Source organism: Channa argus, chromosome 3 (genome assembly GCF_033026475.1).
Source record: "Channa argus isolate prfri chromosome 3, Channa argus male v1.0, whole genome shotgun sequence".
Classification (NCBI taxonomy): domain Eukaryota; kingdom Metazoa; phylum Chordata; class Actinopteri; order Anabantiformes; family Channidae; genus Channa; species Channa argus.
This window is the reverse complement of record NC_090199.1, coordinates 16,165,157-16,179,546: the sequence shown is the minus strand read 5'-3', so window position 1 is coordinate 16,179,546 and position 14,390 is coordinate 16,165,157. Positions and strand designations below refer to the sequence as shown.

The 14,390-nt window shown below is 39.8% G+C and overlaps 1 protein-coding gene across 1 annotated transcript in view; it reads right to left on the bottom strand.

The window, feature by feature from the left end:
• si:dkey-92j12.5 (multiple PDZ domain protein) overlaps positions 1-14,390 on the bottom strand; it is a 37,593-nt gene that overhangs the window by 5,470 nt on the left and 17,733 nt on the right. Inside the window, exons 21-36 of the mRNA XM_067499288.1 lie at positions 13,141-13,182; positions 10,922-11,236; positions 9,173-9,373; positions 8,423-8,600; positions 7,380-7,490; positions 6,934-7,011; positions 6,440-6,511; positions 5,869-5,962; positions 3,868-4,076; positions 3,655-3,746; positions 3,407-3,536; positions 3,086-3,178; positions 2,543-2,617; positions 2,116-2,454; positions 1,695-1,778; positions 493-686 (exon numbers count right to left, since the gene is read on the bottom strand). Of these exons, the coding sequence (XP_067355389.1) occupies positions 493-686; positions 1,695-1,778; positions 2,116-2,454; positions 2,543-2,617; positions 3,086-3,178; positions 3,407-3,536; positions 3,655-3,746; positions 3,868-4,076; positions 5,869-5,962; positions 6,440-6,511; positions 6,934-7,011; positions 7,380-7,490; positions 8,423-8,600; positions 9,173-9,373; positions 10,922-11,236; positions 13,141-13,182 (2,307 nt within the window). The remainder of the gene's footprint in view (positions 1-492; positions 687-1,694; positions 1,779-2,115; positions 2,455-2,542; positions 2,618-3,085; positions 3,179-3,406; positions 3,537-3,654; positions 3,747-3,867; positions 4,077-5,868; positions 5,963-6,439; positions 6,512-6,933; positions 7,012-7,379; positions 7,491-8,422; positions 8,601-9,172; positions 9,374-10,921; positions 11,237-13,140; positions 13,183-14,390) is intronic.

Genomic DNA, 14,390 nt, shown 5'->3' with positions numbered 1-14,390 from the left:
GAGAAACAAAGGTCAAAGTCTTTTCTTCGCTTACAGAATCTTCTGGGAGCTGTAAGTTTGCTGTTTAGCATAACGTCACACATGACTGTTCAAATACTTAAAGCTGAGTAAAAGTTAGCACCTAAATATTCAGAAAAGCCTGTTCTCACTACAGTATGACCCTATGGCCTGGCTCTGTAACCTTTAAGAAGATAATTTGATGCAGTAATGGTGTATGATATCATTTTGTCTTTTCAATATAATAATGGTCCCCGTTAAGAGAATCCCTCTGACCTCTACAAGGCTTCACAGCTCAAGAACTGTCTCCTTTTCTGATAAACGTTCTTCCATTAAGTAGGTCCGTTAATGAAAGAACAAAAATATCTGGATTACTTTCAAAATGACAACCAGCTTCAGAAAAAAAAAAAAAAAAAAAACACTTTGAAAGAAACTTACCCCTGTTGTGACATAATAACTCAAGTCTTCAATTTTTAAAAAACACTATCAATATACCTTTTGCCCACAGTGGTGAACCCCAACCCCTCTCCAGGACGAGGTCTGAGCTCTAGGCTGAAAACGTCCCACAGGTCCTCCTCACTGTAGGCCTCTTTGTGCCTGAAGACACGCAGACGAACACGTTGGGTGGCAAGTCGCAGCACGCCAATAGCCTCATCATGAGTGGCCTGCCGCAGGTCTATACCATTAACCTGTTAGGAAGAGAGAGTGGAGAACCCAGTGTGCAGAGGTGTGAATGGGGTTGAGATAGACTATGAAGAACTGTTTTAGAAGCAACAGATATCAGATGGCTTTCAATTTAGTTAATGGCTACATTGATGGCAAAAAACCTCACCCTACAGTAATTTTGAAATCTCATCAATTTTGTTTTTACAACATCAACATTTATGCTGCTTCTGGTTGCTCTGCAGGATGTGCACTGGCGTGTGAATGAGGATTTTATTTTTGTGTAATGTTTTTTACCTCAACTGGTTTTAGACATTTTGCCAAAGTCAATAACCAACTGGTTGAGACTGGCACATTTACCCAAATGTTTGCATAAATAAATCAATGGCAAATTAAAGAGCATTAACAGTATTTAATAATAGCGTCAAATATTGGACATACAGCACGTATATATTTCATATATATTTAGGAAAAAATATATAATAAATATATATAATATATATATTTCCTCCCTTCGAACTTTTCAATTTTTTTACAAGAATGAATTATGGTGGATTTCATTTGGCATTTCTGACGGCCTGCTCTAGGCAGATTTACGGATGTGCCATATTATTTCCATTACTTATTGATGGATTTCACTGTACTCCAAGGGACATTCAGAATTTAGAATTTTTTTGTATCCATCCCCTGACTTACTTCAATAACCTTTTTATGGATTTGCTTAGAGTATTCCTTTGTTTTTACAATAGATTTGGACCAAGATACCGATTCACCAGTAACTGGACCAAATACAGGTGTATATATACATCCTTTACACATTTACTGCACAATAGTGACCTCTATTTAACTAAATGGTTGAATAGAGATCACTAGCTTTAGTGCTGTAACATGGTTTTACACGGAACTGATGAAATAAAGGTTTCATTTGTGATAACCAAAATTAAGCTAAAATTAAATATCTTATAATTAAATTGTTTTGAACTAAAATGATTTATCATATAACATAATGTTATGCTTGTGTGTAAACATAATACCTCTAATATCTGGTCTCCAGCCTGCAGTCTTCCATCTCTCTGTGCTGCACCGCCATCATTTACTTCATGAATTATTACTGCCCCCTGGTGGACAAATTCGAAAACAATTACATAATTAAGGACGCCTACATTACAATGCAGGCAAACCAAATTAACCTTATTAAGTTAATATTTAATATATTTTATGACAAATAAATCATATAACAGCTAGCCTTATTTTATGCCCTATACCAGATAACATGTGGGAAATTAATGACAATATTATAAAGAAGAAATTAATTGATAAAATGATATGCCACTTGTATGAATGGATGAATGTAGGTGATTTTGCCAGGCAAATTTGGCTATGATTTTCAAAAGGAAAAATAGTAATGTCTGTTTGGTTTTAAATAAAATGTTACAGTCACTTGGCTGATCGTACCAGCAAAGTGTCACATCCTCCAATGATGCTGAGGCCCAATCCTATATTTCCTTTACAGATCTCTATGCTATTTTCCTTGCCAGCCATAATTGGGCAGCTCACAGGATCAGTAGCTGTGGGTGCCGATCCTAGCCAATCAGACCATCCTGTGGGAGAGGTCTGCATGGTACTGAGCGATGAAAAGGAGGACGGGGGGACAGGGAGGGTTTGCAAGGAAGCAGGAAAGAGAGAGCAAGAAAGAGATGTAGGAAGAGGCAGAGTGAAAGAGGAGGAGAGATTCTTGGAATGGCTGATGCAGAGTTTGACAGTGACTGGATGTTTTAGAATCAATCTGGACACCTGTATACAAAGAAGACAGGCAAGTCATACATAATTTAATCAGCATGACCTTGAAGTGCATATTGTGTATGTCTTTGTGTGTTTTTACTTTGTCTACTGACAGTCCAGCCACAGGTTCATCACCCACTGCTACGATTCTGTCTCCAGCCTTAATTCTGCCATCCTGCAAAAAGACAGGAATACAGATAAAAAAAAAGGAAAAAAAATTAAGCAACATTTATGAAACAGAAGAATGAAGACTAATAGAGATAAAAAAAAAAAACACACCCTCTGGACAGATATCTGCATATCTGCTACCTGGAGCCCTGCATAAAAATGTATCACTACATGATGACATCACTTAATAGTGTAAGGAAATTATAAGTTAGTCTTCAGGTTATTACCAAAAGTATCAAGAGACTAAATGTATCACAGTTTATATTTTGTATAGTAATGTGATGATAACTCATCCCTCTTTATTTTAGTTATTGTCAAAGTTCCAGACAAACTATTGTGGTTTGTTAAATGCAAAAATCTAATTCAATTATGTGCAACTGCAGACATAATTCCAAAGTAAAACCCGAGGTCCAGCCTAAAATAACGAAGAAGGGAACTACTGAGAAATTGTGATAATGCTGATAAGATGACACACCTTACTGGCAGTGCCGTGCTGGATCAGGGACCTGACCATCAGTCCTTCATTGGAGTCATCTTCTGCCAAACAGAGGCCAAGACCTACATGATCCTGGATTGTGATAGGACACAGAAAAGCATTTCACTGTATCTGCACTCTGCATAAGCTAAGAGCAGTCTTGTATAAAGGTGTATTTCCCACCATGCTCACAATGGGGTAGGAAGGACATTACATTTTTGCTTCCGTCACATTCAGTTACAACTCAACCATTTGCTAGAACTAGACAGCAGCCAGAGGCCTGACAACGGATAATGACAAGATTTACTGGAGGGACTGCACCTGTGGTAGGATGATATGCTGGATTTCTTGGGATAATCCTCCATGCTCTGCAGAGTCTATCTGGGAGTCAACTGTGTCCACACACATTGTTCTGGATCCCTGGGCCATCTGACCCAAAGCTGCATTATTTCTAGTAAAACAACAACAAAACTTGCTATTATCCCTCAGCTGCAATGCCTCACTGTGGAATATATCTTGTTTGGAGAAAAAAAAAATCAATGACACAAGAAATTCACTCTGCGTGTTACCTGATGAGAACAATGTTGACTTTAGACGGAGCATTATTAATAATAGTGGCAGCATTTTGGTGACTGCGGCCATACAAGATCTGTCCATTGATCTAAAAGAAAAAAAAGATCTTTCCTTGATGACATCCATTTCCACATTAATCTGCCTTTCGGTCATCTTTGTCTCTCTCCACCCTGACTGCATCTTACTGTTCCCAATTGTTCTCCTCATACCTCCAGTAGTTCGTCTCCAATACGTATCCTCCCATCTGAACCAGCAGGTCCTTGAGGGTCTATATCCGCCACGTAGACACTCATCCGCGCTCTAGAGCCGTCCTTGTTACCTGTGAGGCTGATACCAAGGCCGTGAGCTGCGGGATTTTTCTCCAGCTCAATCATATGGAGCTTCCCAGACAGACTGCCATAGCGCTGAAGCATCTTTTCTAGTGAAGAAATAGAAGGTTCTTAGGAAATGATTGTGATGAGTAAGCCAAACAAATGTGGTATGCTACATGTAGTGACTGACACACCCTAGAGAAGCTTGTGTGTGTTTTTTGCTGGATATTGTCAATCATGTTGAGGGAACGTCTGTGTCACTGTACACTGCACATATACAGAGTGACTGTGTGCATTCATACAGTATGCATGTACAGTATTGTATTACCATTATACACCATGCATATTGGTATGAATGAGCTTTTTATAATTTTTTGAAATTAATCTATGAATAAGTGTATGTTTACTCAATTTACATGTTTGTAAATGAGCAGTCCCACGGATCCTGTTCTCAAAGGTACTTAGTGGAGTTTTGGGCCACTAAGAGCAAGAGCATACGGCTGATATTTACCTGCATGCATTCTACCGATCTACAGTGAGGTAGTAAAATAATAACACCTGTAGCAGCACACACACAAAGGCAGTCAAGAAGAAGGCTGCTGTACATTCGTGCACTGCCTGACCAAAAGAACTGAATTATTTCTGCAGTCATTAATTTGTCTCAGCTGGCAACAAGTTATTCAACCCTAACTGATGCAAAGAGTAGCTGAATACCTGAATATGAAAGAGCAGTTTTTACTGCAATCTGTATCAATGGATTTTTTTCTTCTGTGATGACACAGGCATATTTCAAGATGACAATGCCAGGACTGATCAGGCTCAAAATGTGAAAAAGTGGTTCATGAAACTTTCATACATAGATGCCCCACCTTAACCCTGGAGAAGACTTTACTTAGTGGTTCGACTCTGTCATCATTAAAATAAGATCATGGCAAAGAATGAATGCAACTCTAATAAATGTGACATTGAATAATCTCACCGAAACGTCACCACGGTTAATGCATCCAATAATCCAAGCTAAAGGTGGTCCAACCAAAAATTAGTGTGTGACGTCTGTTTTTAGCCGGGCAGTTCACGAGCATAGACCAAACACTCCAATCTGATACGAGGATAAAATTAGTAGCATCTTCAATAGGAACTGTGATAGAGGATAGAACGGGATGACGTCTGGACTTTGACTTTGGGTGGGATCTGCTATTACTCCATACAAAAAACAGAAGGCATTTATAGATAATAGACCATTAGTGGAGTATTTGAGGTGTGGTCCTACTCATGAACATCACATATTAATCTCCATTGTATAAACTGCACTTTCAGCTTTGCAAATGTTTAATAAGAAACTAAAATATATTCAGCCTTTGTTAGATATCACATAAACACACTGAAGTTTGATGAGTAGCACTGAATGCAAACAGAAACTTATTTACAAGAAAACCTCCACAGGGTTCTATTAATAAGTAAGTGAGAAACAGCAAAAAGTAGCTACAACTTCAATAACAGTTTTTTTTTTGTGCCAAAGAACAAACTCTCAGTCCCAACTCAAAACTAAACCCATTCATATGCTCTTTCAAAACACTGTAAAAGAGGAAACTGTTCTTGGGGGCTTTTGCATTCTAGGCCATAATGCATTCAGATTTAATTTTGGCCAACATTTGAATGGCATAAAACATATTGCTCATTTTGTTTTATCTTCTTTCAAATGATAGACCTGTAAATGATGTTCCAAAAAGTCAGTTTTGAACATTGTATTAAAGCCTTTCCTTTTGTAATGAATGTGTATAGCACAGTATTTCTGGGCCAGAAGCATCGTGAGACCTGCACAACCCACAGCTGCTGCTCCTGGGAGCATTGAAGGATCCTTGCATATGTCTGTGTGACGTCTTTATAATATAGACTTACGCCTGCCAGTGTCGTCCTCATCTTCAGCTCCCGCTGTGATTGGTGTTGGGACTGGGCTTCTTCGGTCCTTTCTATCGAATGTTGGTGAAGGTACCTTGGGAGAAGTTTTGCATTATTGAACAGGCAGAGTTGGAGATGCCTCAGGGGTCCTTCAGGCATGAGTTGGACTATCCCTGAGGCTTGTTCACTGTGCTTGAAGTAGCAGTGGGTAAAACTGACGAACAAGATGAATTAATGAACATAGTTTTAATGTCAGCTAAAAATAACATGAAAGATGACCAAAATCATGCATTATTTTGTAACCAACTTACAAGTGTTTGGGAAAATAACTTCAAACGAATGCACTGTCTATTTACAGAGTTATAGATCTCCATCAAAGAGAAAAACAAAGGGTTTAAACAAATAAGGTATGTGCAAGGGGCTTTGAACTGCAAGGGTTCTGTCTACAAATAAGCACGTTAATAACATTTTTGGAAGTTGGCTTAGTGCAAATGCTAATACAAGGTTGCTTTCAAGATGCTGTAAAACGATGACATCACACACAAAAACACACACACAACAATGTACCAACCTTAAAGGGAGTGGGAGTGAAAGGGTTTGTAGGGGAGAGACTAAGGAACAGACCGCTGAGAATCTCAGTGTCCTACAGTCATGTGGGGAAACACAGATAGAGTCCGACACACATCAACACCTAAACAGAAATATACCTCTCACAAAACCCTTTAAAGCTTCTTCATTCTTTTAGGAATAACATGTAGGTGTTAATGACTCACCACTCTATAGTGTATATAATATAGTGTATACATAGCATTCTCCATACACAGCCCAACATCAGTAACTGTGTGGGAACAGAAACGACACAGCATGTCCTCTGTTTCACTACAATCTAAAAAAAAAAGGTTACTGCTCTTTGACTTTGGAGGTCAGTCAGTCTATATTTAAGAGCACGTTGTTTTTTTTATATCAGAAAAGCCAAAAGGTCGGAGTAAATTTTGCAGCACATTTATCTTTTTAAAGCAGAAAACAGCAGGGTGATGCTGTAAGTGTCTAGCAGAGGAGTGTTACCTTGCTGCTGCTGCTGCCTCTGTGTGAGTTGGACTGTGGTGTTGGACTTAGTCTCTCATGGTTGGTGAGCACAGGAGACTGTGGGCGAAACACAAAATGCGGAGTAGGCAGATGAATATTTATTGTATATGACTGAAAGGCAGATGTTTCGAAATGGTACATCCAATGCAATATCATGTTATAAAAAACCAGTCAAAGATAATTGTGTTCAATAAGCTTTATGTCCAGAGGACATCATATTGTAATGCTACGTGCTCCCACATGCAGCATCGCTGAAACACCTGATGGAGTTGTCCAATAGAAAATTCACTTTGCTGAGATTCAGTGTGAGACAATCCAGAGCCCCAATAGACTCAAATGCTACACAATGTAATGTATTCATACCAGCATACAGTGTCTACAGATCATATCTACAGACGATAGAAACATTTTATATGATGCAGCACCTGAGCTGTACGTTGTCCAGATTGGACCAGGAAGACCACAGAGTCTCCAGCCCTGCGGATGGCCTCCACTGCCTGCTCATGGCTGGCATCTCTTAGGTCCACACCACACACCTTGACCATGTCAGCACACAAACAAAGACAATAGATTAAAACACATTTAGTCCTCCCTTTTCTCATCCGTGTTGTTACATGGCTAACTCATTTACATTTTTTGTAACTGAAATTGAGTAAGTATTGTATTTTTTAGAGTAATGTAGTTAAATTACTTAAATCAGGAAATTACAATAATGTGTTAATTCTGTCGACCTCGTAATGCCTGGATGTAGTCCTCATTTACCTATTAAAACTTGACATACTAAAAAGATAAAGTGGAGAAAGTTTAATGGTCTAAAGTTTAAATAATGTGTGATGGTAATTTTTAAATGGGGAAGCATTATGAAGGTGGCAGACAGTAACAGACTGGACAAACTGATAAGGAGGGCTGGTTCTGTTCTGGGGGAGAAACTGAACCCTCTGCATGTTGTGGCTGAGAGGAGACTGTTGTCCAAACTCCTCTCAATCCTGGTCAATCCCTCCCACCTCCTGCACTGTGTGCTGGCTGCACGGAGGAGCACTTTCAGCCAGAGACCGATTACAGTCAAGTGCTCCACAGAACGCCACAAGAGATCCTTTCTCCCAGTGGCCATTAAACCGTTCAACTCATCCCCCTTCTGTAAAAACGAGGGGGACTAAATAGTGTTAGTGTTTTTATTTCATTTATGCTTACTCCTCTAGCTGGGTTATTTCTTACTTATTGACCAGTAGTTTGTACTTGTACTTGTTTATTGTCTTGGTTTCCCTATGGGATCAATAAAGCTGTTTGAATCTTGATTCTTGAATTGACTCTAGACACAGATCACAATCGTTTTCTCGCACTGCCACACACACACACACGCACCCACGCACGCACACACGCACACACACACACACACTCTCTCTCTCTTGTTTTCTCCAATATCTAGTAAGACACACACAGAGCGCCTCAAACCCACACACACACATACCTCTAGTATCCTGTCTCCAGTACGGAGGGTGCTATTATGTGCTGCCGGGCTGTCGGGGCTGATGTGCTTGATGAAGACTCCCCTCATCATCTCTCCGCTGCTCAGTCTGCGGCCCATGCCTCTGCCTCCCATTATGCTGATACCCAGTGACTGCCCTGGTGCTCGAGTCAGCTGCACACTGAAACACATAGCGGGATACAAGGAACATCCCTATGTAATTCTTCAAATCCTTCTTGGACAAAGTGATGATGAATTCATTGCTCTGCCTACCTGATGAAGACCTACTGTGTTTGAAACATTACCATAGAAATGCAAATGACAGAGAATTAATCCAGTGGGTGTGCTTTTTTCTTTAAGTCTTCCCTCTATCCCCAGCTTAGGGCTGTGGATAGGGTTTCAGAGATTAAGCCAAAACAATAGAACATTATACCTGCCAGGAAGACACACAAAAGCTGTTCTTTGCATGCTGTGCAGCTTATGTGATTTATCCATGTGGGATACAGTCATAAATGTGATAAATACAGGTTGGGAAAGTAGTCACTTTCTTTGAGCCTAAGAAATATGAGTGTTGAGTCTGTGCTGCGCTGCTTTACTCCAGCTGTGAACATAACCTGAACACACCAGGATTTTAGTAAGCAGCCTCTGACACAAAGTGGATAAAGGGCATCATGAGTTAAAAAAAAAAAAGCAGACTGACTAAAATCTGACAAAAATCTAATAACTAAATCAAAGCATATTTGGTCCACTAACCTTCTAGGTTGATCCCAAGACATAGTAGCACGAGGATTGCGTTCCTCATTTGCCTTCTCTTTGCAATCCACCGTTATCTCCACGTCCAGTTTTGGTACTTTCAAATCTACACTAATCTTGTCCTTTTTCACCTCCACAGTGCTGGCATCTTCCTTCTCTTCTAACTTATTTTTGTAAGATAAAACTTTTGGAACCTGCCAGCTGAAACACATGTAAGCATAAATAATAAGAAATTAATGTGGAACACCGGATGGAATCTATATTCATTTTTCTAAAAAAACAAACTTATGCATTTTACTTTTAAAAGTTGCAATTAATAATTACAACTTAAAAAAATATTATGGACCGAACTGATATTGGTCATTAAGAATCAGTTGGTCTCCAGTAATTTGTTTGGTTCAGTCAAACATTTTATAGAGTAATAAAAGAATTAATCTAAAATAAACTTTTAGTCTGGGAGTCAAATAGTGTTTAACTTGATCAGACTGGCAGAATTTCTGTGGATAACAAGGTATCTCAGCATACTTTCTTACTTTCTCAAGTCCTGACACACTCTGACACATGGCCTATAGCGACTTGTACATTGGCGGGCCTTGAGAAGATACACTGCTTAAGGTGCAAATAGCCCTGAAAACACACATTTTCTACCAGGGAGGTCACAGTAAGGTAGTGTCTTTGTGTGTGTGTGTGTGTGTGTGTGTGTGTGTGTGTGTGTGTGTGTGTGCGCGCGCACGCGCGTGTGTGTTAACACGTATACAGTATCTCTGTACAAATACACTATATATATGTGTGTTTGTGTGTGTGTGAGTGTGGAAGAAAGCGATAGAGAAGAAGAGAATTTTTCATGAATATGTTTAACGGTGGAGGGCTGTAATAAGCCCATGGAGGTGAGTGATAGTGGTGCTATCTGCACAGCAGGAGCCTATAGCCAGTTAAGTTACAGAAGAGGGCAGAACAAATGGTTCCACCAGACTGAAAGAGAGTGGCCAGGAGAAGGGGATAGGCAGGGAGGAGAGGGAAAATGAGGTTAAAACAAAACGACTAGAGGAAGATGACTGAGGGATGGAGAGATGAGAGACGGATGTACACACAGAGCGTCAACGGAGAAGTCTAGCAGAGAGAGAGACAAAGACAATGTATTGAAAGGTAAGAGTGAAGAAAAGGCTGCAGAGAGAAATGGGAGTGAGGGAGGGAGGAGAAACGCAGAGGCACGAAGATGGAGTGAAAGCAGGGACAGACAGAAGCGAAACAATTCATTTTCGCTGACAGTCAGCACTGAGATCCATAAGCGAACAGCTAAATATAACTCAGATATTCAACATTCAGAGAAGCTTTTGCCTTTACCACAGAGAAGAATGGAGAAGAGAAAATACGGACTGGAAGAGACTCCCACTGAGCTGGTCGCACACTAAAACACACTGTTTCCCCATGGGTACGGTTAACTGAAGTGTCAGATATTAATTGAGATCATAGATATGACTTAAGCCTCTAGGTAACTGAAATGTGTGATATGTTGCAGTAGTAAAATCCATCTATAAAAATCCAAACTATAAGGTTTACACATTAAAGAGTTTGGACTGTATAACTATCTCTTTGGCGAAATTCTCGACTGAATACATATCAGTATGGAATAAAGCTGGAGCCGTGAGGTCTAATAAACCCTGTAACTGATTTATCTTGTAGTCTGGGGCCTGAGCAGGGATACGATGACCATAAATAATAGGCTGAGACCTCTGGATCTTACATTACCTTGAGTCTGGGGCGGGGGTGATGGTGGGGACTATGGCTGGGCCTTTGAATGACACAGGCGCTTTGACTGTGGATGGATCTGGAGCTGCAGCTTTAAATTTGACTGATGCAGAGGGTTTGAGGGTGGATGAAGCTGGAGTTGAAGCTGGAGCTCTCACCAAACCAGGAGATCTGGATGGAGCTGACAGAGGTTCTGGAGAAGTTGTCGGTGGAGTGGATGAGGAAGAGGCACTGTCTGCTGTGAGGGATGCCAAAGGGGGCAAAGACAGACGAGTGCGGTGCTCATCCACCTGATGTGCTGGGACATAGGTTATACTGAGAATAGGGCAATGTGGGGAAAAAATGGGAGTGGGAAGGGGGGGTGTTAAAAAGATTTAAAAACTTAATTTAACTCTGTTTGTGCCAAGAAGGAGCACAATGAAACATGCCAGTGAATGGTTTCTAAATAGGATGGATCTCCTTCACTTGTGGACGGATTATCTCTGCAAGTGAAGGAAAAAATAATGGAATGCTATGGTCTAAAGACAAAAACACTTATTCACTTATTTAGGAAAAGTTAGATGTAAAGATTGACTCTCATGTCTGTATGGTCAATATGAATTTGCAGCCATTAGGAATTTAGCTTAACATAAAGCCTGGAAACAAGTGAAAACAGCTGCCCTGAATCTGTAAAAGACACTAAATTCTGACTTTCTCAACTTGGGTTGACACAGCAAACTGTGGGTGATAGACTATTTCTCAATTGGGTGCACTGACATATTGGAAACGTGTTGGCACCATCAGTTAGTCATCTCAATTTTTGTCATCTGACTCATAGCAAAAATCACAGTTATTTCCCATAACGTGAATTTATTTCTGTAATTTAGGGGAGGAAGTTATCTATAAAAAAGAGAGAAGAGGAGAAAACTTGATAATACAATTTGATAAGTTATCATTCAACTAGTAATGATGTGCTTATTACCTCAGACATGAAATACAATCAATATGTGCATACTAGCATTCACTGAGGCTGCTGTCTTACTTGGCAAATTATATTTTAAGTGCTCTAATATTATAGATTTGCTCCAAATCAACATTGCTTGTACTGCTTTTGGTTCAAGATTAAAAGAAAAAAACAAATCTGTCGCTAAAATATTGGATTCAAGACGTGTGAAACACAAAATTTTAAATACAAATGTGTTTTGCATAAGCCTTTGTGTAATAGATGTCACCTAAATAAATTGTCAAGGACATCATTAATGCGAGCTCCCTCCTACTTCTTTCCTTGTGTGATGTTAGCAGCTGACATTCAGTTTGAATCTGCTGAAAGGGCAAATTCTCTCTTTTCCAATCATGGCGGCTGATTGAATGTGGAGGTCTTCTAAATAAAGATGTTTTGACTGAGCCTCGTGGACAGTGTGTCTCGTCTAAACAGAGGCAGTCTAATAGTGACAAGCCCTCACCCTTCGACGTGTCTCTTATTTGGAGTTTGCCAAAGCAACTCATCTGCTTCACTCTCTGTTAGCTTGTCTGCAGCGCTGTCAGAAAGAGGCAGGATGAGCGCAGGCGAGTGCTTTTTTTCTAAGAGCGCATGTGATTGAGAAACACAGAATGCATGTGTGTGTTCACATGTGTGCGTATTGTGTGTGCACCTATGAGGGGGCTCTTTAAAACACACTTTTATTCAGAAGCACACTGTTCAAGGTGAGATGAGTGATGAATTATTCAGAGATACTTCCCATTGCAGGAAAAAAGGTGTTTTTGGAGGTTAGACCATTGAAAAGCTGTGTATGCGTGTATTAGTGTGAGTATGTGTGTGTGCCTGTAAAAGCAAGAGAGAGAGAGAGAGAGAGAGAGAGAGAGAGAGAGAGAGACAGAGTGAGCAAGGGAGAGACAGAGAGGTGGAGAGCGAGTGGGTGTTTCGCAGGGCAGCAGGGCGGTGGAGGTGGGGCACATTTCCAATCAGCAGAACAAGCATTGTCAATGTGGAGCCATAACTGCTGATGTTAGAACAAGTAATAATTTACCCAATTTCCCCTCAGGCAATCTTTAAAATTTCATCATCTAATCTAATTTAACATGACTGCAGTGCCTCAGTCAACGATGACTGCAGCGACAAAAACAAGGTGGTAATGGAGATCCACAGTGAGACAAGATCATTTATAGGTGATGATGCAGTAAAAGTCATGTTTGCGACGGCGCAGAGTGCATATTTATATTTATGGTGTACATATACTCACTCAGTCGAATCACACTGACTGTCAAGATCTGCATGGGGAAATCTAGAAAATGTGAGCAGTATTCAATTACTTTCTTTTTCAGTGGCTGATTGTTCTCTACATTCCCAAGGGACCTTTAGAAATTCTCCTAAACGAATAACTCTGCAAAGACATGTTTGAACCGTGACACAAGGGAAAGTGCGTGTGAATGCAACAGCTAATATAAAACCCACTGGAATCAGCTTAAATGTGCCACTCACACATCCTGCTCACACGTAAGCCCTTTTCTTTGTGTTATAATTTAGGTTTTAACAACCTTTCTGGTCACCAAGCCTCATTCGAAGGCTCCAAAGCGCTATACTATTTATATGTATTACACTAGCTACCCAACATAAGTTACAGTATTACAGTTACAACAGCTATATTGCACAACACAGTACGTATGCAGTAAGTTTACAGTTCTTAGGATTGATTATATACAGAGATGTGGATGATTTCAAACATAGGTTATTTTTCTGCTGCTTAATGTATCAGGTGATGTATTATTGGCTCCTCAGATATGAAACTGCAAAAGACATAAATAAATATGAGGCAATAAAGAAAAAAGCATTTTTTTAAATCAGCAGATTATGATTTGTTGTGTTTGTGTGTAACAGTTTTATATTTGAAAATCATATGAACTCTTCCGTAACATTCATATCAACATATTTGGCTACACTTACCTGTACAGGCCTATAAAACAGCTACTATGGCCAATATTGTGCAATTTAGTGTGTCAAGGTTCTTTTCACTTTCCATGCTTGGCTAAATTTCTCCCAAAGAGTGTTTGTGTATAAATTGTTTGATTGACATAGTTGACATAGATGTCATTTTTATTGGCTTGTTGGTCTCATGTAAAAGAAAAGAGAACTTCTAGCTAAAGTCTAATTCATAAAACCAAGTGAAAATCCTGATGAGGGTGTCCAAAGTCTTTAGGCAATCTCCCTTATTTCTTTAATATGTGGTTTTGCTAGTAGTGTCTCAGAGACTAACAGCATCACTGTGGAAAGTAAAAGCTACCCGTTATGTTTTTGCTTGTTTTTCCTTAACACAAAGGAAAAATCGTCCACCCTGCTGCTGCCAGAAATACCTAAACATTTACTGCTGTGCGTATCAGAGCCATAGGCATGTCTGTGCAACAATTAAGAATTAATGTGAAGTTTGACGCAGCACTTTAAAGAAAATGATGCACACTGTGTTGAACGTCCAACCACCCAGTGTTTTTGGATACG